General features: G+C 41.4%; 1 protein-coding gene across 14 annotated transcripts in view; it reads right to left on the bottom strand.

Moving 5' to 3' along the window:
* BABAM2 (BRISC and BRCA1 A complex member 2) overlaps nt 1-24,245 on the bottom strand; it is a 478,104-nt gene that overhangs the window by 81,163 nt on the left and 372,696 nt on the right. For all 14 annotated transcript variants that reach the window (XM_086326104.1, XM_086326097.1, XM_086326096.1 and 11 more), the window contains 3 exons: nt 17,670-17,769; nt 12,826-12,896; nt 9,754-9,836 (listed from right to left, as the gene is read on the bottom strand). In XM_086326104.1, the coding sequence (XP_086182230.1) occupies nt 9,754-9,836; nt 12,826-12,896; nt 17,670-17,769 (254 nt within the window). The remainder of the gene's footprint in view (nt 1-9,753; nt 9,837-12,825; nt 12,897-17,669; nt 17,770-24,245) is intronic.

The raw sequence follows: 24,245 nt of genomic DNA, 5'->3' as shown, positions 1-24,245 counted from the left end.
GCAACACCAGTTTTATACCCCACTGCTTTCAAATCAGTAACATCATTGGTGAGATGTTCACCCATGTTCCTGGCAGATGAGACACTACATGCCTATCTCCCACTGCATGGATGGACACTGACCCTTTACTTTAGTTCCTGGGACTCACAGTTCTCTGTAAAACTCCAAAGGCTTGCAACATTCATCACATTTGTGGGGACACTGCCAACCAATGACATGAAGCCATTGTAGAAATGCAGTTCATTTTCATATGAGCTCTGGAATCGGTTCGTGGATTTAAATCCCAACTCTGTCACAGTGAATATATTTATTCTTTCTGTGCCACAGATTTGTCATTTGTAAAATGGGGAACTACTAGTAATTATCCTCAGAAGGATGAAGAGGAAGAATAACTACATATATTTTTATATATATGTATATATACACGCACACACACACACACATACACACACATATATATATGCACAAATATTGAGAACAGTGTCTGGAGCATGGTATACAGTTAATATCTGCTACCTACTGTTACCATAACTATTATCTTCAACAACACCAAAAGTTTTACACCAAAATAATGCCCATGTTTCAATAATATCTCAAAATTAATTCTAAGGACAGGTTAGACTAAATGAGATTGATACTATAAAAGTTACTCTCTGTAAAATGAGTCCTTTCTTTCATTGAGTTAGGTGCCTTGTTGTGTTATAATTTGTTAATTCAAAAGCAGTTACAAACATTTTTAAGTTAAAAACACTGAGTTTTCATGACCTTTCTTAAATCAGATAAATTCACTTTAGCAATTGCACTAATCCAATAATTACAGTTGAAAAGAATACTATAACATATATAAGAAGGTATTTGGAATCGTGTGGAATTAAAAGACACTTGTTCCTTGAAAGAAAAGCTATGACCAACCTAGACACCAGATTAAAAAGCAGAGACACTACTTTGTCAATAAAGGTCTGTCAGTCAAAGCTATGATTTTTCCAGGAGTCATGTATGGATGTGAGAGTTGGACTATAAAGAAAGCTGAGCGCTGAAGAATTAATGCTTCTGAACTGTGGTGTTGGAGAAGACTCTTGAGAGCTCCTTGGACAGCAAGGAGATCCAACCAGTCAATCCTAAAGGAAATCAGTCCTGAATATTCATTGGAAGGACTGATGTTGAAGCTGAAACTCCAATACTTTGGCCACCTGATGCGAAGAGCTGATTCATTTGAACAGACCCTGATGCTGGGGAAGATTGAAGGTGGGAGGAGAAGGGGACAACAGAGGATGAGATGGTTGGATGGCATCACTGACTCAGTGGACATGAGTCTGAGTAAACTCCAGGAGCTAGTGATGGACAGGGAAGCCTTGCGTGCTGCAGTCCATAGGTCGCAAAGAGTTGGACACGACTGAGTGACTGAGCTGAACTGACCTGATATTCACAACCTCTTTCCTTACAAGTCCTTTAAAGTCACTGAAAAGGTCTCACAAGGTAATCTAATGAAGAGAATATTCCCGATGAAAATTAATGAAACAATTCTCAGATCATTGTCAGAAATTACAAAAAAAAGACTTTCTGGAAGTAAACTCTCAACATGAAACAGAAGTTTCAATCTGAATCAAAATAGTGATAGTGGTTTCTAAAGGATTGGAGTTATTTGAGCTGTAAACCTTGAATAGGGTGTGTTTGTGTGTGTAATCAAAAGACAAAAACCACTTTGCCCAGCAGAGCTAACCACTTTCAAGGAAGTCCAGGATAAAAATTAACCCAAATGTTTAAAGTATCTAAAAGACCCATAGTTCTCTTAATCAAAGCAAAAAGGCATTTTGCATTAGATAGCAGATTTTATCTTTTTCTGTATTTTTAAATCATTTTGAACAGTACAGAGAATTGATTGGTTTCGCCTTTTGTTCATAATCAATTTTAGTTCTTGTTGCTTTGATAGTTATTATTTCTACCAAAATGATAAAATTAAATCATGAAGTTTGATATATGCCTGATCTAAGTATACTAATTCTAAAATTATATTACACTTTTCATAAATCTGGTTTGAAATGAATTCTCATGCATATCCTAGTTTTAATCACTTTGTTGACTGATTTACTCTTCAAATCTGCTTATTTATATAAAAATGTGATCTGTATTCAAAAAGTAAGTAGGTTTGGGAAACCGCACAGTTGGGGTTTTACTAAATTATCTAGTAGCTATCTTGTTTGCTGCTGCTAAATATTCTACAAGACTTTGTTTCTGTGACAAAGAGATGAGTTCACACCACTTTGCTCAGGAGATGAGTAGCTGTCACTTTAATAGCTCTGCCTTGAGTGGTGAAAAGACAGTGATACATCAATGTAAATAATTTCCTTGGTTAGACCAGCAATCACACAGCCTAACACAATCAGAGCTTGGAAGGGGCATTTGCAACAATAAACAGAAGCCTCTGATTTTTACTTAAAATTTCAAAAGCTGTCCTGATTTCTAGCTTATTGGCCTTGATTACAGGCCTATGAGGAAAGAATTATTTAAATGACTAGCAAAATTAGTCTGCAGATGTCAATCTCCTCTAGCTTAAAAAAAAAAAAAAAAAACTTACCAGAAACTGAGCTCTTTATAAAGTAAAATAACTGTTTTCTGAACAGTTTAAAAGTAAGCTTAAAAGTAATGAATGAATGGAAAGAGACAGATAAAAACAAATACGAAAAGTATATTAAGAACATATATAATGACAACCCAGAGGGATGGTATGGGGAGGGAGGAGGATTCAGGATGGGGAACACATGTATACCTGTGGCAGATTCATTTTGATATATGGCAAAACCAATACAATATTGTAAAGTTAAAAAAAAAAAAAAAAAAAGAAAACTGTGTTAACTTTTAATTATTTAAAATAAAGGAAAAAAATCAGAGTAAAAACTCATCATCTGCTAGAAAAAATAAACCCTGCCACTTCCCTCTGCCTCTACTACAACTATGAAATGGAGTAACAAGGTCCTACTAAGATGTACCTTAAATAATGGACCGAGCAAAATACAAAGAAAATTATTACCTTCTTTTAACTTTTTTTGAAAAATATAAGATTATTTATAACAATAATACAAAAAGCTGTACTGTTGTATTTACATAGTGACACATATCACTATAACATATATGACAATAAGAGCACAATAAAGGGAGAGGCAGAGGGGCAAAATTGTTATATTTTACCAGAATCAAGTCATCATTAATCTCGAAGTAGACTGGGTCAGCTAAAGATGCATACTGAGATATCTAGAAAAGACTGCTACGAAAATAATAACCAAATGGTAGCTGAAATATCAACAATCAAAACAGTACACTAAAAAATTCTGCTTGACACAAATGAGGCAGTAAAAGAGGAACAAAAAAAGAATGAGACAAAGAGAAAACATATCAAAATGGCAGCCCCCAATCCAACCATACCAACAATTACATACAATGTCAATGGAGTAAACTATCTTAATAAAACAGCAGAGTTTCTTTAAATGCATACGAAAGCAAAACCCAAACATATGCTATCTATGAGACACACTTAGATTTAAAGGCATTTAGGGAAAAAAAAAAAAAGTTTGAAAGCAGTGAGCTGGATAAGGTATACCAAGCAAACAATAAACAAAATAGAGCTAGAGCAGGTTATTAATATCAGATGAAATAGACTTTAAGTTCAGACATATCACTAGAGACAAAGAGGAATATTTCATAATGATAAAAAGGTCAAAACGTTGGAGGATGAAACAATTATGAATGGACATGTACCTAAGAACAAAACAGACAGAACTGAAAGTAGAAATAATCCTTCCTGCATCTGTTAGTAGTATCCACACTCCTCAATGAAAGGCCGTCCCCAGTTCCTGCCAGAAAACCCCTTCCTACAGCAACAACTATAGTTCTTTCCAGCTTCTGGTACCCACACTCTCCTCTCACCCCAGGGGTCCTAGGGAAGGTCATGACTCCCTATTGCTGTGGCTAATCAGCCCTTTTGGTTCCACTGAATTCTCCCTAGGTACCCCTGAGATGTAATGGGGCTTCTCTCATAGCTCCATCAGTAAAGAATCTGCCTGCAATGCAGGAGACCTGGGTTCGATTCCTGGGTTGGGAAGATCCCCTGGAGAAGGAAATGGCAACCCACTCCAGTATTCTTGCCTGGAGAATCCCCATGGACAGAGGAGCCTGGCGGGATACAGTCCATGGGGTCTCAAGAGTCGAACACGACTTAGCAACTAAACCACCACCACCTGTGTGATGTGCCATCCATTTTCTGACAGAAATCTGACCTATATCTAAATTCCTCTCCTTGGATTGAAAGAGACTAGAAGTCGCTTACTCAATAGCCATTCTCTCTTTCTCACTCAAGTTAAAAGAACTCTGATTTTTAGCTGGGCATTTGTTGCCCCAGAAAAAGAACTACATTTCCCAGTCTGCCTGAGCACACATGCTGAGGCCATATGAACTAAGTCTCAGTAAACGAGAAGGTCTGCACCCTCTTTCCATCATTTATCTATTCTGTTACTTGGATAATGGATGTGACGGTTAGAGTTCCAACAGCTTTTTTGGACTTTAAGCAAGAAAACCACACCAAAGGATGATAGAGGATAAAGCCTGAAGGAATTTTGGTCCCACGTGTCCTTTGGATTTGTCATTCCTGCCCTGGACTGCTTGTTTATACACAAGAAAGAAATAAACTTCTATTTTGGTTAAACCATTGTTTTTCAAGCACCTGCTACTCCATCCTGATACATACAGCCTGTGAGGCACTCGTACCCGGCCCTGACTCTCTTTCTAACCTCTCTTGTATGACTCTCTCCTTGCTCACTGAGCTCCAGCCACTCGGGCGCATGCAGAATTCTTTACTGCCTTTTGTAGCTCTTTGCGGAAGCTGACATTTCCCCACCTGAAATCTCCCTGAATCTGAATAACTGCTCATCAAGGTCTCAGTTGAATTGTCACCTCCTATGAGAAGGCTTCCCTGACCATCCTAACAACAGCTCCCCTTTTAAGCTCTTTCAAAGCCCTCTGTTTTGCTCCATTATGGTATTTATGACCATTTGTAACATATATTTGTTAGTTTACTTCTTTATTGTCTCTTTCTCTTATTAGACTCCATTAGGGAGGGTGTCTTTCTAATTCTCTCATATATAAAATACATGAAGTTTTCTCTGGGCTATATATCACTTTGTGCCTTGTATACAGTAAGCAAGCTCACAAAATATTTGCTTTTAAAAAATGCATATCAGTATACTTCACCTTTATCTGATCTCTTGTCTCATTAACTAGGTCAGGGGTTGGCAAACTTTGTAAAGAGTCAAAGGGTAAATATTTGAGACTTTATCATTTTTGTTGCATATTCTTCTCATCCCTCCTCAACAACCCTTTAAAAACATAAAAACCATTCTCAGCTCGAGGGCCATATAAAAATAGACTGAGGGTGGAGTTTGGCCCATAGGCTGTAGGCAGTCAACCCTTGTGTAGACTCCAACTGTCTTAAGGTCAAGCCTGAGTTATTTACTTATATCCTCTGGGACGTAGCACAATACTGAGCACACAGCAGGTTCTCCATAAACTCAGAACTCAGTTGCATTGGGCTAAATTGATTGGGTTAGGCATAGAGATGAAATGAAATGGAACACCTAAAACAGTCAGATTTCGTCTAATAGGTGTTTTGCAGGGAGAGAAGGCCTATGGTCCAGGCTGAATGACTCAAAGGGTCATTTACAGGGATTGCAGGTAATGGGAAAAGACAGCTTCTCATTCTGTCACAATCCTAATACCCTCTGCTTCCAAGCAGCAACCCTGTGAAGTTAGGCAGCTGCCCTCCATCCAGTGTGGCTGACAGGGGCCCAAGAGTCAATTTTCCCCAGTGGTTACTTTTGTTCTGCATTACTATGCCTTGCTCTCTGGTTCCCTTGTCGCCCAGCATTCTGAAAAGCTGCTGGTTTAAAGACCGCATCTACCTCCAGAGGTAAAAACAGCTTGACAAATACAGAATTACATATTTAACCACTACAGATAATTCTTAGATGGTGACCAGGAAACCTTTCTGAAAACAGTTTCTGAATGAGAGCAAGTACTTGCTCTTGCTGTGGTTCCAAATCTTGTGATATACTGATCTAGATGAAGGAAGGAAAGAAGGAATAAATGGATAAAAATACTCCCTGGCCATAATCATGGCCACAGCTCCCACTCCTGGAACCACCAGAATGCCAGGAAGTTGCAGTGTCTCCTGAGAGATCCAAGAATGTGTACAATGTTTTCCCCTAGGGCATTTTTGCTTCCGCGCTCTGGCAAAGGCTGAGGTCAGAGCCACTGGCCTCAAGAGAACAGTGCCTCTTTCCTATAGCATCCAAAAGGCTCAGAATTCCTGCCAGCACCTATCCTCTCAAAAGTCTTCTTCCCAGGCCTGGGCAGAACAGAGGGTGGGGGAGATCAGAGACATTATTTCGTGTCCTGCCAGCTCTTCAATCTCCATGAATTAGTGAGCCAGCCACAGAAAACTGGCTCCATCTCTAGGCACTTCTTTCTTTTTCATGTTCTTGGGGTCTCAGAATAATTCACTGCAATGTTCTATCATTAAGTCTCTGCCACTTCATATTCAACTCCCATCTTCATGGCAAGAACAAAAGCAACAAGTAGTCCCTTGGGGGTTAAAACCTAGCAAGCAGCTATTTCCCAAAGAAGGTAAGTTTCAGATGCTTAACAGTATGACTGAATAAAATGCATTACCTAATCAAGCTTGGTGTGCTGCAGTCCATAGGGTCACAAAGAGCAGGACAGGACTTAGTGACTGAACAACAACAACCAAGTTTCACTCTGATAAGGTAGCAAGTCCTACATTTTAGATATAAGAAGCAAAGGGTGGAAATAACTTATTTAAGTAGTAAATAGCATCAAAGTCCCTTGATTCTGTCCCTTGTCTGTATAAGATCTTACCTGCCAAAGAGCCAAGAATGTGGCCATGATGCTAAGAGCAGGGAGCAAATGGGCTGGGGAAGAAAGGAGTAAGAGCCTGAGGAAACACTTTGGAAAGAGTTAATTATACAAACCTCAAGGTCCCTGTACCTGTTCTAATGAGTGTCTGGGGGTTCTATGTTTCTGAAGAAGTAATCAAAACTAAATGAAACTGTAACTTTGAAAATATGACTCTGGGACTTAATTCTGCATGTCCGACAAAGGAAGATAGAGAAGGAGCTTTAAGAAATACTGGACACTGTACTATGGAGAAAATATTCTTTGGGGAGTAGAGCTTCCTAAGGAACAGGAATTGCTGTAACACTGAGCACACTGAGAAGAGAGCTAACAGGAACTGAGAGGCGGGCGCTCTTTTGTCTCTGAACACCTCTCCGGCCAGCACCACCAGAGCAGCCATTCTTGAGTCCCATGTGGAAAACACAGCGAGAAAGATCAGTGCCAAGGATTTCTTTTTTCCATATATCTGGTATGACCTGACATCATCTTTTTTGATGATGCTCCTTGGAAGAAAAGCTATGACAAACCTAGATAGCATATTAAAAAGCAGAGATATCACTTTGTTGACAAAAGTCCGTATAGTTAAAGCTATGATTTTTCCAGTAGTCATGTACAGATGTGAGAGTTGGACCATAAAGAAGGCTGAGTGCCAAAGAATTTTTACTTTTGAACTTTGGTGCTGGGGAAGACTCTTTAGAGTCCTTTGGACTGCAAGGAGATCAAATCAGTCAATCCTAAAGGAAATCAACCCTAAATATTCATTGAAAGGACTGATGCTGAAGCTGAATCTCCAATACTTTGGTCACCTAGAAGAGCTGACTCACTGGAAAAGACTCTGATGTTAGGAAAGAATGAGGGCAGGCGGAGAAGGAGGCAACAGAGGATGAGATGGTTGGATGGCATCAAAGACTCAGTGAACATGAATCTGAGCAAACTCTGGGAGATGGTGAAGGACAGGGAAGCCTGGCTTGCAAAGAGTTGGATACATACAACTTAGTGACTGAACAACATCTTTTTTGAAAGTGGAATCATGGCCAGGAGACCAAAGTAAGTTTTCAGGAAGACTGTTGAGATTTCATGCCACTTTGGTAATTTACTGTTTCTAACTGTCTCTCCATGTGTCCCTCCTTCTGAATCCTTCTCTCACAGCTCCTCTGGGAGGCCTCTGCCCACAGCCACCACCATTTGTGGCAGGTTACAGACCCCTCTTGCTGAGCCGGCCTAGAGGAAACACACCAGACTAATCTCCCAGGCAGCTGTCCAGGGTCATGAAAGACAAACCAAGCATATACTCAGGATCTAGGGTCAGATTACCAAGCTAGAAACAGAATCACAGAATCACAGGATCAAGATGGTGGGGCAAAGCAGACATGGCAAATAGGAAGTGAAATCTCAGAAAGGAATTAACACTCAGAACAGAAAACCAAAGCTGTGATACAAAAGGTCAGAATCAAAAGTAAGAGCTGGAAGCACTAGTATACAGCTCAGCTGGGTAGGGCCACAGAAGATGGTGAGCAAAGAGGAGAGTGCCAGGAGGCCTTGACTGGGACTCTGTCTTCCACCTGGTCCTATATTGCAGGATAAGCTCCATCTGCTGATGTCTCTATAGACTTAACAACCCGATCCCCAGTGACATAAGAGGAGACTAAAGCAGGGGGAGGCTTGTCCCAGCAATTTGAACAAGGTCATATAATTAGTTAGAGGCACACCCAAGATGAAAATTGTCACCTCTCCAACTCTGCTTTTCTGTGCATATAATTAATGTAGACAATATGCTTGCACTTTTCAGACGCATTTGAAATGATGGTCCCATGTAAGACTAGTTATACAGAGTAGGAGCTCCATATGAAGCACTGCCCGACAAGGCAGTTATTATTGGGAAATACCTTAAGCCAGTGGTCCCCAACCTTTTTGGCACCAGGGACCAGTTTCGTGGAAGGCGATTTTTCCATAGACTGGGGGCAGGGAGGAGATGGTTCGGGGAGATTCAAGTGCATTACATTTATTATGTGCTGTATTTCTAATCTAATGCCATCACTGATCTAACAGGAGGGATTGGTCCATGGATTAGAGGTTGGGAACCCCTGCCTTAAAAAGTAAGAATGATAACCAAATGATCAAGGCACTACACTTTGACTAATCTTGAAGATTTTGAGGCCTGAATGTGGAAAGATACTTAGAAAATAGAAATCTCTCTAGGATGCATGCATGCTAAGTTGCTTCAGGGGTATCCGATTCTTTGCAACCCTATGGACTGTAGCCCACCAGGTTACTCTGTTCATGGGATTCTCCAGGCAAGAATACTGGAGTGGGTGGCCATGCCCTCCTCCAGGGGATCCTCCTGACCCAGAGATGGAACCTGCGTCTCCTACGTCTCCTGCATTAGCAGGTGGGTTCTTTACTCCTAGCACCACTGGGGAAGACTCCTCTCTAGGACAGGGTTTCTTAAATTCAGCACTACCGACACTGTGGACTCAATAACTTTTTGCTTTAGGGGCCTATCCCGTGCACTGGAGGGTGTTTAACAGCATCTCTGACCTCTGCCCACTGATGCAGGAACAACAAAGCCAGCCCTGGTCCCCTAACCATCATGACAAACAAAAACGTTTCCAGACACTACCATACATCCCCCAAGTAGCAAATTATACCTGGTTGAGATCATGCAGTAAATGCACTTATGCTAAAGTAAAAGGAACTAAGTCAGGACACTAAAGGCTGTTATATTCATTATTACATGTGGTTTAGTGCATTCAGAAATGTTTGTTGACATGCTAATAGCAAAAGTATACTCACTGTGTACAAGGAAACAAAAATCTTTCCACATCAGCAACAGAGTGAGTTTTGTAAAGCCTTCTGCATCATATTCCACGACACCCCTAAGTAATAAAAACACACACAGACAAAAAACCTTCATAAAAACAAGGTATCAAAGAGATGGAACCAAGTAAAGAATATATTCATAAAGCAAGGTTATTGAATCCAAGATACATTTAAGACAAGTGAGTGCTATCATAGGAAGGATGTGGGATTTGGAATGAAAGCATCTAGGTTTGAATTACAGCTTTACTATTATGACCTCTGGCAAATCACTTAGCCTTTGGAGCCTCAGTTTCCTTATCTGTAAAACAAATATAATCATATGCGCAAACTTCATCATGGAGTTGTGAAAAACAAGTAAGGCCACCCATAAAATGGTTAGACGGTATCGCTGACTCAGTAGACATGAGTTTGAGCAAACTCCAGGAGATGGTGAAGGACAGGGAAGCCTGGCATGCTACAGATCATGGGGTTGCAAAGAGTTGGACATGACTTAGTGAGAGAACAACAATAACAATCCACAAAATACTATGCAAATGTGAGTCACTGCTGCTGCTAAGTCACTTCAGTCGTGTCCGACTCTGTGAGACCCCACAGACGGCAGCCCATCAGGCTCCCCCGTCCCTGGGATTCTCCAGGCAAGAATACTGGAGTGGGTTGCCATTTCCTTCTCCAATGCATGAAAGTGAAAAGTGAAAGTGAAGTCGCTCAGTCGTGTCTGACTCTTAGCAACCTCATGGACTGCAGCCTACCAGGCTCCTCTGTCCATGGGATTTTCCAGGCAAGAGTACTGGAGTGGCGTGCCATTGCCTTCTCCGAATGTTAGTCACTAGTGATGAGCAAAAGGACAAATGAAGAAGTCAGGGCAGCAAAGACCCAAGGTCTATACAGTGACTGTCCAGTCTCACTTTCATTCAGGTACTGAACAGTCACAAGCAATGACAATATTACTAAGTTCAGGATTATAGATGACTATCTTCCAAAGTACTTGGCATCCTTCCTCTTGTGTCCCCCGATCTTCCCCACTGGGCTCAAGACAAAGTAGCAACATTAGCAGGGTGGATGTGGGGTTCAGATGGGAGATGCATACCTCCTGTGTCAAAGGAGAACAGTGTCCGAACACAGAAGGGCCTAGACTGAATTCTGATGGGCTCCTCTCCCCCATTTCCCTCTGGAGCTGAGTGTACAGCAGGTGACACGGCCACAATGTGCCAATACTAACCACACAGAGAGGACAAGGATAACTTTCTCTCTCATCCATACAAGGAGACCTTTGCTGCCCTTAGAAATGCCTTCTCCCTGGCTGAGTCAGACTAAACAGACCATTAATACTGATGGCCTCCAGGTTTAAGTAGGAAGGAACAGTTGACCCCACTGTGAAGGTAAAGGAACTGAGACACTGAAGGTTGAGTGATTTGCTCAAAGACTGTTGACACATCATTAAAGTCTGCTGACTTCAGTCAACAACTTTATTCATCAGTTTGTATTTCTTTTCTGGATATGTAATTTACTCAATATTACAACATTGATATCTGAACTTTTTAGATACTGCACCCCATAAGCAAAAACAAGCACTGACAGAATCCTTCTCATCATGCATATAGTACAGTATATGGTAGTATTTGTATATGATTTTGCAGTTGTAGACAAGTACTACTATATTATATGTGTAATAAAACACAAAAATGTGCATACATAGAATGAGATTTAAAAAGAATTGTTAACAAGTGTAAACGCAATTGTTCACCCTTTTCTTGAATACCACTGGAGTGAGGGGAGGCACATGCCCCTGAGGTTCACACACCCGGCTTTGCTGGTCACTGTGCTAATATCTTCATTTTCAGTAACATACACAAAAAATAATCTTACTCAAAAATGAGAAGACTAACAGAGTTATTTATTAAGCACTGTTCATATCATAAACACTTTCTCAAAATGTGCATAAAGAAAGCTGAAAAATACCTTAAGTGTTAAGAGACTCATTAACAGTTATGCTGTTTAGATATCGTTACTCTATTTTGGCAATATGAGAAATTCCACGATGGATAACAAGAAAATTTCTTGAAATTGTCTTGAGGAGTCAGAAATTTTCTTTTAATTATGCCACATTTGTAAAAATTATATCCTAACCTTATTCTTGATTTCATCTTCTCATTCCTTTTATCTTAATTTCTTCAGTTACTGATTTAAAATTTTAATATACACATCTTCTCTGGAATGAGGTGGGAGGTAATGAGAGCACTAAAATGCTTAGTGCTTAGGCAGAGTGTGCTCCACCTTTTAAAGAGACTGTGAGGAAAAGGTAACCACCCACCACCCCCCAAGCTAAGCCCTAAGTGGGAGGTTGATAAGGGCTCTGCCACCATTAAGGAAACAGCTGCAGAGCAGCCAGCACGGGCCGCATGACGGAAAGGGCCAGAGCACAGGGTGGGTGGCCAGAGGAGACGCCCACCCTGGGACTGCAGCTACACACTGCCCTCCTCCCTCGCAGGGCCTTCTTCCAACACACTAATCCCAAGTGTGAGTCATGGCACTGGTGTCTAAGTCAGATTTCCTTCCTGAATCTCTGTGGCCCTGTGGGGAGTGGGAGTCTTATCAGGAGACCTGAGTTCTGAGGAACAGGGTTCCTGCCCCAGCTATCTCTGAGACTTCCACAGGTGACTGAACTGGTCAAGTTTTATAGGCTTTTCTTTGTAGGATGTGCCAGGAATGCCCACCTGGCTCACCTCATGACCACTGTGTGATGACGGAGGTGAAAGTACTGTGTAGACTGTAAAGAGTGCACGAAGAAGCAGGTATGGCAACCACTTTGACTGTGGTGTTCCGGGCTAGTTATGTGGCTGCTCCAGGGAAGATATTTGACTCTATTTGCCAAACAAAGCTGAAAAAAATGTCTTTCTGGGAGCGTTAGTGTGAGCAACACACCAGGAAGAACCAAAATAGCACTGAAAGGTATCATATGGAAGAACTAAGTGCTATTTTCTTCATTGAGCCCTCCCCTCAGGATGTGAGGGCATCACTGATTTATGGTCTTAATGAAGAACTTACGTGCCAAAGTGGCTGAGGAAGGCAGCAATATACTCTCTTCTTTTGTGATAGCCTTGAATCACATACTGCACCTGGAACACGAACCCACAGCTGAGTACAGTAGGGAATTATTAAATGCTTTATCATGTAAAATTTCCAAGATTCACAGAAGTAGAAAGAATAGTAAAATGAACACCCATATTCCCACATCTATCTTCAATAACTGTGAATATTTTGTCTAGTTGCTTTATCTAGCCATCTACCTATCTATCAACCTGTCAATCAATCTTGCTGAAATGTTTCAGAAGAAATTAGAGACATCATTACAGTGTGCCCCTGAACACTTCAGCATGCATCTCTGAAAAACAAGACAGTTTCCTACACAATCACAATACTGCTATCACACTCAACAAAATTTAGTAATTCATTCTCTGAATTTATTTAGTACCCTGACAATTTTCCAAACTTCCCAACTGTCCCCAAAATATGTTTGAAAAAAAAGCAAGGATATAAACAGGGATCAGGCATTTAATCTAGAAAGTCTTTTACTATAGAATAATAGTACCTCCTGGGATGTGAGTGTGTGTGCCTAATACTGACTTTTTAGAGATTGGGCTGTCTTATCCTGCATTCTAGACTCTCTGATTGTCTCCTTCCTTTTTTCTCTACCTTCTGTATTTCCTATGAATTGGAAGTTAGAGCTAAAGGTGTGATTAGATCCAGGTTAAACATTTTTGGCAAGAAAACTTCCTAGGTGATACTGAGTTTGATCACTGGTTAAGCTGACGTCAGCCAGACCACGGTACTGTAAGGGAATGGTTCCCTTTTGCCAAAATGAGTAATCCAGGGGTACACTCCTCGAAGCATGTGAAGATCAAGTTCCTTAATGGTTTTAGTATTTGTTGGAGATCCTTGTCTGAATCAATTACTTCAACTGAGGCCTGAAAAATGGTATGTTTGTATTTTCTCATTCTATCTCATTTAACAGCTGGCATTCTCCATAAAGAAGAGTTTCCTCTCATCAAATGGGCCTAATTGATTATCTTGAACTACAACTCCTATTGAAAAGGACAGTAATGCTCAATTATTTCTTTTTAGGTTTGTAACATTCAGAATAAGGAGTGTTACAACAGGCGATTTTGCCTTTTTATATTTCCTTCTTAACACCAAGTGACAGTTTCTATAAAAAAAATTGTGAACTCATTAAGCTAGGCATCTGAAAGTTAGTCATTTACCCATCAGTTTCTAACGCAAAAATACATTCCTCATAAAACGTCTTTATAATGGCTGAAAGAAACAGTGGGAGAAAAAGACCCCCCAAATAGTTTATATTGGCTGTAGCCACACTGAGTCTCCATGGATAACAAAAGCTCAAAATAAAGTGCTTGAAATAACCTTGACACAATTGGTACTGATAGCCATTTGTACCCTTTAAAAGTAAAACAATTCTATTTATATAATAGGGGTTTTATGTCAATTTATAAAAACAGTGCTTGCTTTGCAGGCTCAACGTAGGATCAGAAATGTTATTTTGGGGAAAGAAAAACAGATGATAAGTTTGCTTAAGTGGCTTTGTTTAAAAAGGGGATGAAAACAGTTCTGTATACTTGATTTTAAAAACAGAAAACCATTTTAACAGAAACCCACAACAAAACTGGCTATAAAGATAGATTCCAATGCAATTATGGAAATTCATTTGAAGAGATTGTTTCTAAAAGCAGCCCATACTGTCCTCGTTTGTAGCAAGCAGAAGAACATCAATTTTGAAAGACAAGTGAAATTAATGAAAGGGAACCAGATAAGAAAAACTGACTGATTCTTGTATTTCTGGGAAAATGGTATTATAATTTTTTTTGAGGAGAATGTATGACTAGAAATTAATCTCAATTGGAGAGCTTTAAAAAGGCTTTTCTTCTCAGTTCTGGAAGACCAAATTTGCATTTTTCTCTATAATACTGGGACACAGATTTGAAGGCAGTGTAAAACCTACACTGTAAGTAAGAATGCTGTCCTCTGATCAGTTTTGTGGGAGGGCAGGGGCTGGGGGAATCTGGTCCAATGAACAGCAACCACTCCGTGAGAGTTAAACGCCCTAGAATCTGTGCCAAGCCCACAGACTGCAGAGTTGCCAGATTTTAGTTCCTTTGACATTTAAAAAATAATACTGAAGACTTTGAAATATTATATTTCTAAAGCATTTTCTATATAGAGATGAGCTATCTTTTGAATGAAAGAGACAAACAAAAGATTTATTTTCCAAGCCATTGTGAACAAGTCAACAGAAGCAAAGAAAATAGGATTTGGCGAATTAAGCAAACTAAGTCCATGTGGGAGAAGAAAGAAAGTATTGTCTGTGGACTAATAGCTCCAGTTTTTAGCTAAATAAGTTGGCTGGACATTAACAAGTATATTCTATACTTGCAGAAATACCTGATAAGAACCAATAGTGTAAGCTCAGTTACTTGCCAGTGTAAAGGCTCATTAACGCAGCTAAGGGAAAGCTTTAGATAATCTGGCTATAATCTGGATGCTGCTGCTGCTGCTAAGTCGCTTCAGTCATGTCCGACTCTGTGCGACCCCATAGATGGCAGCCCACCAGGCTCCTCTGTCCATGGGATTTTCCAGGGAAGAGTACTGGAGTGGGTTGCCATTGCCTTCTCCGTATAATCCGTCCCAGGCTCCAGAATCCCTGGGATTCTCCAGGCAAGACCACTGGAGTGGGTTGCCATTTCCTTCTCCAATGCATGAAAGTGAAAAGTCAAAGTGAAGTCGCTCAGTAAGTGTCCGACTCTTTGTGACCCCATGGACTGCAGCCCACCAGGCTCCTCTGTCCATGGGATTTTCCAGGGAAGAGTACTGGAGTGGGTTGCCATTGCCTTCTCCATATAATCCGTCCCAGGCTCCAGAATCCCTGGGATTCTCCAGGCAAGACCACTGGAGTGGGTTGCCATTTCCTTCTCCAATGCATGAAAGTGAAAAGTCAAAGTGAAGTCACTCAGTAAGTGTCCGACTCTTTGTGACCCCATGGACTGCAGCCCACCAGGCTCCCCTATCCATGGGATTTTCCAGGGAAGAGTACTGGAGTGGGTTGCCATTGCCTTCTCCGTATAATCTGGCTATAAGCCAATCTGACCTGGAAACCCTGTCCCAACAAGCAGGACTCTGGCAAACTGTTCCTGGGCATGACAGGAAGAATCAGGAACCAACTATTAAAATGTGCTGTACAGAAAAGCAGAAAGAGATGAGAGCCGCTTGACAGGATCACTGTGATATTAACTACTGGCACACACACACACGAACATAATAATTGGGAAATGAAAGAGTTGAAATTTTTTTAAACCATAAGAAGAAGAAAAAACTTACGGCATAATAGAAATTCAAGAATAAGAAGATATATATTTAAAAGATGAAGAACCTAAGAAGACAGTTCTCCAGAGAAGACATACAGATGGCCAATGAACACATTAAAAAATGCTCAGCATCACTCATTGTTGCTGCTGCTGCTGCTGCTAAGTCGCCTCAGTCGTGTCTGACTCTGTGCAACCCCATAGAGGGTAGCCCACTAGGCTCCTCTGTCCCTGGGATTCTCCAGGCAAGAACACTGGAGTGGGTTGCCATTTCCTTCTCCAATGCATGAAAATGAAAAGTGAAAGTGAAGTCGCTCAGTCATGCCCGACTCTTAGCGACCCCATGGACTGGAGCCTACCAGGCTCCTCCATCCATGGGATTTTCCAGGCAAGAGTACTGGAGTGGGATGCCATTGCCTTCTCCCACTCATTGTTGGAGAAATGTAAATCAAAACTACAATAAGGTATCACCTCACACCAGTTAGAATGGCCAACATCAAAAAAATCCACAAATAAGAAATGCTGGAGAGGGTGTGGAGAAAAGAGAACCCTTTTTGCACTGTTGGTGGGAATGTAAATTGACACTGACACCACAGAGAACAATATGGAGATTCCTTTAAAAACTAGGAATAAAATTACCATATGATCCAGCATTCCCACTAACGGGCAGATACCCTGAGAAAACCATAATTGAAAAAGACACATGTACCCCAATGTTCACTGCAGCACTATTTACAATAGCCAAGATATGGAAGCAACCTAGATGTCCATCAACAGGTGAATGGATAAAGAAGTTGTGGTACATATACAATGGAATATTACTCAGCCATAAAAAGGAACCAATTTGAGTCAGTTCTAGTAAAGTAGAAGAACCTAGAGCCTGTTTGTAAACTTACAGTACAGTAAGTCAGAAAAACAAGTATCGCATATTAATGCATATATATGAAATCAAGAAAAATGGTACTGATGCACCTTTTTGCAGGGCAGGAATAGAGACACAGACATAGAAAACAGACTTGTGGAGACAGTGAGAGGAGAAGGGGGACAAATTGAGAGAGCAGCATTGAAAGATATGCATTACTACATGTAAAACAGATAGCTAGTGGGAAAGTGCTGTATAACACAGGTAGCTTAACCCAGTGCCTATGACAACCCAGAGGAGTGAGTGAGTGGGGGAGGTGGGAGGGAGGCTCTTGAGGGAGGGCGCATACATATACTTATGGCTGATTCAAGTTTTTGTATGGTAGAAAACAACACATTGCAAAGCAATTGTCCTCCAATTTTAAAGAAGATGAAGGTAAGACTGGAACAGGGAGGTCAGAATCCTTAGAAAAGGAAGGAGGGCAAACAAAGTGGGAGAGAAACTGATGAAATCTATTCAGAGCAGGAAAGGCCATGTTAGATGGAGGCTGAAACTAAGACCGGGTGGAGAGGATGGCGTCTGCACCACGATGCTGGGGAAATGACATTGGAGGAAGGAGCCTTACAAGGCTGGGGAGGCAGGGGACTTGCTTTTACCTTGTTGGTGAGCAGGTGGCACACTTGGGGAACATAATCAATGAGACAGCCTCCTCCTGGAAAAGCTGGGATGTGAAGAGCCGAGGAGCCGCCAAGTGCACTGAAAGGACAAGAGTACAGTGGATACTTCTCTTAGGGCTCAAGCAACTTACGTGACATTCCCAACACACTTGGTTTCTCTTGTCCAAGTCTGCCCACCAACTGCCTGAATCAATGAGGGTGAAATTAGGTGCTTCACTTTATGATTCCATTTCTATATTTTAATCCATTTTGTTACAGCAGCATGTTCACGTTTCACATAACAAACAACTAACAATTAATGACAACTCATGATCCTATCACAAAAGTACAGATAAGCATATTTTGATTTGCATAGGTAAATGTCTTACCAACACGAATGGGTTGTACCTGTTACTGAAACACAGACTTTTATACTCTTAATTATGCCCAATTCATAATTGAGCCAAGCAAAGATACGTCATTCATTAAATGTTGAACTGATGTGCCGGTGTTATAGAGAACCAAAGGGACTAGTTGTGAAGCTCACGGCTTGGCAGCCTTGAGCAGCCTCTTTGGACTTTAGTTTTCTTATTCTTGTGAGTGAAGTGAGTGAAAGTTGCTCAGTCGTGTCCGACTCTTTTGCAACCCCAGGGACCATAGCCTGCCAGGCTCCTCTGTCCATGGGGTTTTCCAGGCAAGAATACTGGAGTGGGTTGCCATTTCCTTCTCCAGAGGATCTTCCCAACCAAGGGATCGAACTCACGTCTCCTGCATTACAGGTGGATTCTTTACCACTGAGCCATGTGAAGTAGGTGGTTGAGAGAAGGGGATGCAGTCACCCCGGTGGTTAGGCAACCCAGGCAGGTTTTGTAAATGAGTGCAGAGAACCAGGTAGGGTCTGGGGATTTTGCACACAGTGGGAAGGGCTCCCATTGCTCAGCCTCGGCTGGTTTCTAATATGTAAGGAACACACGCCTGGTCTCATCAGATCCTAATTTTTCAACTGAAGCCAGAAATCCAGATGATTTAAGCTCTCAATTTTTAAATGGTGTTAAGCAGTTAAGCATTTTCTGAAATACCGGTCTGGAGTCTGTGGGCCAATATGGGTAGCAAGTGAGCAACTAATCACAGTCAACGCTGACATTCGATTCATCTAAACAAGAAGGGACAGTAAAAAATCATCAATCCAAGCACTGAGACACACTGCTGATCTAGAAACAGTTTCCAGAACTTTCCTGGAGATTCTCTTTTCAGTTTAAATTAACTGGCATAGAATTATTAAGAAAATTGTTCAGAACCTTATAGCATGCATTTTGTATATCATTCTTAATCTTGATTTCATCTTTTGTCCTACTCTTCTTTGGTCCTAATTTGTTTTTCTTACTTGAATTTTATTTTAATGTGTATATTTCTATGACCCCGTAAACCATTTCTTTAAGACAAACAGGATATAAAAAGACTCCTCAATCCCTTAATGCTGTGATTATTCATTATCCAAGTCCCCACAGTAATGAGATTGTAAATGGAAACAAAATATTTGACAGTAACAGTCTGGAAAATCATTCTCAAATAGTTTAGAGCAGAGAGACTCAGTCTAGAGTTTGTGGTCTTCCCTGGTGGCTCAGTGGCAAAGAATTTGTCTGCAGTGCAGGAGATGCGCGTTCGATACCTGGGTCAGGAAGAACCCTGGAGGAGGAAATGGCAACCCACTCCAGCATTCTTGCCTGGAAAATTCCAAGGATAGAGGAGTCTGGTGGGCTAACATCCATGGGGTCACTGAAGTGACTGAGCGCACACACACTCACAGAGTTTGTGGAATAATATCTGTAACTAGCTAAAGGACTCCAGGACCAGCCTGTCACTCTGTTGACTACAGATTTCTGAAATTAATTTTTTTAGGTAAAAATGAATATTATGTTTATTTATGGGAATGAAAAATCCCAAGAAACAAAATTTCAGGTGATGCAAGTAACTCAACACAGAGTGGAAACATTCACTGTTGACTTAGCCTCCTCAGAAGATAAGTAAAACGCACTACTCTGACAACTGAGAAGATTCTGAGACAGCGTTTGACTAAGTATGACATTCATGAATCACATACACCCTGTAACTGCACAGAATTAGCAAGAACGTCATTTCCATTTGCTACTCTCTGAAGAGACACTAGACGAGATTTAGCCTCAACTCTGAAGAAAGCTAGGAAAATTCCTGTGACTTTCTGTGAACTAGAGGAAGGCTTTCTGTTTCCTCTTACGTACGCAGAAGTACACAGAGGGTGCGCATCTCACTCCAAGGGTCTAATGGTTCCATTAGGATGGAAAACTGATTAAGAAGAAAATTTTAAATTACAAGAACAATAAATCCAGTATCTATAGCCTGTGGTTTTTGGTGAAATATCTGCATAACAGAATACTAAGATTCAGGCTTCTCATAGGTTACTTAGAGAAACAATCTTTAGCATAATAAACCGACACCCCCTCCCTCCAACCAAATGATTTGGATAGTTCCCTGGAATTGACAGCACTGGACTTTGATCTGTATAAAATACTACAGAGTAAGTTTTAAATCATTCACTACATTGAATACAATGAGTAAAAACAGTATGTGAAAAATCAACTTGAATCTCTCTCTCTGCTTCTGAGATACAGCCATTTAACAAAATTACCTATAACAATAGAAAGAAGCAGAGGTTTGGAGAAACCCAAAGGCCGGCTGCTCAACTGCCAGGGCCATCTCTCTGCACCCTGCTTCTGTGATTATCAAGAACTAACTCTGGTCACTAGGTGCTTTCCCATTATCTAATTGAACCCTCTCTACAACTCAATGAGGTGGAAATCATCACTGTGATATTACAAGTGAAGAAATTGAGGCTCAGAGAGCAGAAGAAACTTCCCTGCAGTCACACAACAGGGAAATAGTACAGCTGGGATCTGAATTCAGGGAAGCCTGTTGCTAGTGTCCAGGCTGCTGTGACTGCTGAATTATGCACCTCCCTGGGGAGGGGGTGTGTGCTAGGTCATTTCAGTTGTGTCTGACTCTTTGCCACCCCATGAACTGCAGCCTGCCAGGCTACTCTGTCTATGGGATTTCCTAGGCAAGAATACTGGAGTGGGTTGCCATGCCCTCCTCCAGTGGATCCTTCCGACCTAAGGATCAAACCCATGTCTCTTACATCTTCTGCATTGGCAGGTGGGTTCTTTACCACTATGCCACCCAAGTGGGGGTGGAGTATAATCTTGAAAGGGCTGCAAGGATGGAAAGACACACTGGGGGTGACTACCAGTGAGCGGGGTCAGGATTTCAATGAGGTTAAAGGGCTTCTAGAAGCACTCAGCGGAGAAGGCGATGGCACCTCACTCCAGTACTCTTGCCTGGAAAATCCCATGGATGGAGGAGCCTGGTGGGCTGCAGTCCATGGGGTCGAAAAGAGTCGGACACAACTGAGAGACTTCACTTTCACTTTTCACTTTCATGCATTGGAGAAGGAAATGGCAACCCACTCCAGTGTTCTTGCCTGGAGAATTCCAGGGACGGGGGAGCCTGGTGGGCTGCCGTCTATGGGGTCGCACAGAGTCGGACACAACTGAAGCAACTTAGCAGTAGCAGCAGCAGAAGCACTCAGACCACCACAGAAGCACAGTGCTGCACAGCTCATCTCCCTTTGCAACTTTCCACATGGCAGCAGGGCAAGCATTCCTCCTGATTTTGTTCACACCCAGATGGTCAAACAACCAGATTCACTGCATCTCGGATGTGATGGACCAACCACTCTGTCATGTTCAATTGTGAACGACTTAGCTGTGCAGGGGAAGGAAGCCTCAATGTGTGAAGCACTTCAGATACTACAAAGGATAGTTTTAAATCAGAGTTGATTTCTTAAAGGAAACTCGCTGCACTCTTTATTTAACTCAGTAGTTTTTCAGCCCATGAGAGTTCTGAACCTGACTTCCAGCATTGCATGCTGATAAGTGCTGCTGATTCATGTATAAATATCCGCCTCATGGGTAAATATTTAACAGGCTTGCTATAGCCTGAATGCTGCCCTGATCGTGCTGAATAAACAAAGTCAAGTGCCATGAAATAAAAGAGCTATTATGTTTTCAAAGGGTGCAAGATAGAGGAGGTAAGGCCTTGTGATCTCAAATCCTTTAATATTCATGAATCAAAAAATACTATGCTGAGCATGTACAAGAGAAAACTCCCTCTCTGCAGGCATGCCCAGCTTCACTCAGCTCTTCTCAGGAATGCAGGGCTGGCTGGAGAGAAGCCGGGCCTCGCTAACCCACTCTGTGGCTGAGTAGGGGCTAGGGACAGGGTGATGGGGAGATCAAAGGGACCACTGGGGCTGTTGACTCTTCTGATCTCTGGAGCAGTTCAGGGAGAAAGGTGGGTTAAAAGATGGAAAAACTAAATTGGTGTGCCAGGGTCTCAGGCTGAACTTGAGAGGAGAGGGTGAAAAGGGCTGCTTTGATGAGAAAGTACCTTCTATCTCCTTATGGGATGCAATGAAACATGAAACTAGCTGATAATTCATAGAACTGAAACTGAGTCCATGGACAGAAATGACAAGGACAAGGCCAGAGCTGGAGAAACCTTTCCACCTTTTGTGGAGGTAAACAGACCCAAAGGTAGCCAGAAAAACAATTCCAAGTCTGTCCTCCTTGGGTTCTAAAAGTCAAATATAAGAACTGTCTATGTACTAATATTATTGTTTCCATGCAAATACAGCTAACTGAGCCTCTGTGGACCTTGCTCGGTCTGCAAATATTCAAAGCGTCTCTAATATTGCAGACTTGACTTGGTTACAATCAATAGCATAAGGAAATATTTTGGGGCATTCTGGCATGGAAAAAGGCAGGCAATCAACCTGTCTGCAAGCTTGACTTGGGACAATGGGTTTTTAACCTATTATGAAACAGGAACTCCCCTCTGTTCCTGTGGGGCCTTACCTATAGGCCAAATAAAAATGAAGAAAACGTTGACTTAGCACCAGAGAAAACCAGAAGGGTCACTGATTTTCAACTGCAGTTCTTGCTTCTACCAAGTCTGCTCTCTTTGGTCCTTCTCCACTTTCCCCTGAGTACAGTGGGGATACTACTACTCCAAAAAGACCCACCTCTCTCAAGGGTTAAAGTAACAATTAGAGTTACACTAATATGAAAATGAAATGTTCCCTTGGGATCTCTAATTTTCTTGAAGAGACCTCTAGTCTTTCCCATTCTGTTGTTTTCCTCTATTTCTCTGCATTGATAGCTGAGGAAGGCTTTCTTATCTCTCCTTGCTATTCTTTGGAACACTGCATTCAGATGCTTATATCTTTCCTTTTCTCTTTTGCTTTTCACTTCTCTTCTTTTCACAGCTATGAAGAGGTGACAAGAATACACAGAAGAACTGTACAAAAAAGATCTTCACGACCAAGATAATCACGACGGTGTGATCACTCACCTAGAGCCAGACATCCTGGAATATGAAGTCAAGTGGGCCTTAGAAAGCATCACTATGAACAAAGCTAGTAGAGGTGATGGAATTCCAGTTGAGCTATTTCAGATCCTGAAAGATGATGCTGTGAAAGTGCTGCACTCAATATGCCAGCAAATTTGAAAAACTCAGCAGTGGCCAGAGGACTGGAAAAGGTCAGTTTTCATTCCAATCCGAAAGAAAGGCAATGATAAAGAATGCTCAAACTACTGCACAATCACACTCACCTCACACACTAGTAAAGTAATGCTCAAAATTCTCCAAGCCAGGCTTCAGCAATACGTGAACTGTGAACTTACAGATGCTCAAGCTGGTTTTAGAAAAGGCAGAGGAACCAGAGATCAAATTGCCAACATCTGCTGGATCATCAAAAAAGCAAGAGAGTTCCAGAAAAACATCTATTTCTGCTTTACTGACTATGCCAAAGCCTTTGACTGTGTGGATCACAATAAACTGTGGAAAATTCTGAAAGATGGGAATACCAGACCACCTGATCTGCCTCTTGAGAAACCTGTATGCAGGTCAGGAAGCAACAGTTAGAACTGGATATGGAACAATAGAGTGGTTCCAAATAGGAAAAGGAGTACGTCAAGGCTGTATATTGTCACCCTGCTTATGTAACTTATATGCAGAGTACATCATGAGAAATGCTGGGCTGGAGGAAGCATAAGCTGGAATCAAGATTGGCTGGGAGAATATCAATAACCTCAGATATGCAGATGACACCACCCTTATGGCATGAACTTCCTGATGTTCAAGCTGGTTTTAGAAAAGGCAGAGGAACCAGAGATCAAATTGCCAACATCCGCTGGATCATCAAAAAAGCAAGAGAGTTCCAGAAAAGCATCTATTTCTGCTTTATTGACTATGCCAAAGCCTTTGACTGTGTGGATCACAATAAACTGTGGAAAATTCTGAAAGATGGGAATACCAGACCACCTGATCTGCCTCTTGAGAAACCTGTATGCAGGTCAGGAAGCAACAGTTAGAACTGGACATGGAACAACAGACTGGTTCCAAATAGGAAAAGGGGTATATCAAGGCTGTATATTGTCACCTTGCTTATGTAACTTATATGCAGAGTACATTATGAGAAAC

Source organism: Bos grunniens, chromosome 11, assembly GCF_055505025.1.
Source record: "Bos grunniens cultivar Pamir isolate PY7600 chromosome 11, Bosgru_T2T1.0, whole genome shotgun sequence".
NCBI classification, from domain to species: domain Eukaryota; kingdom Metazoa; phylum Chordata; class Mammalia; order Artiodactyla; family Bovidae; genus Bos; species Bos grunniens.
The sequence above is the reverse complement of the archived record's forward strand: the minus strand, read 5'-3'. Positions and strand labels throughout refer to the sequence as shown.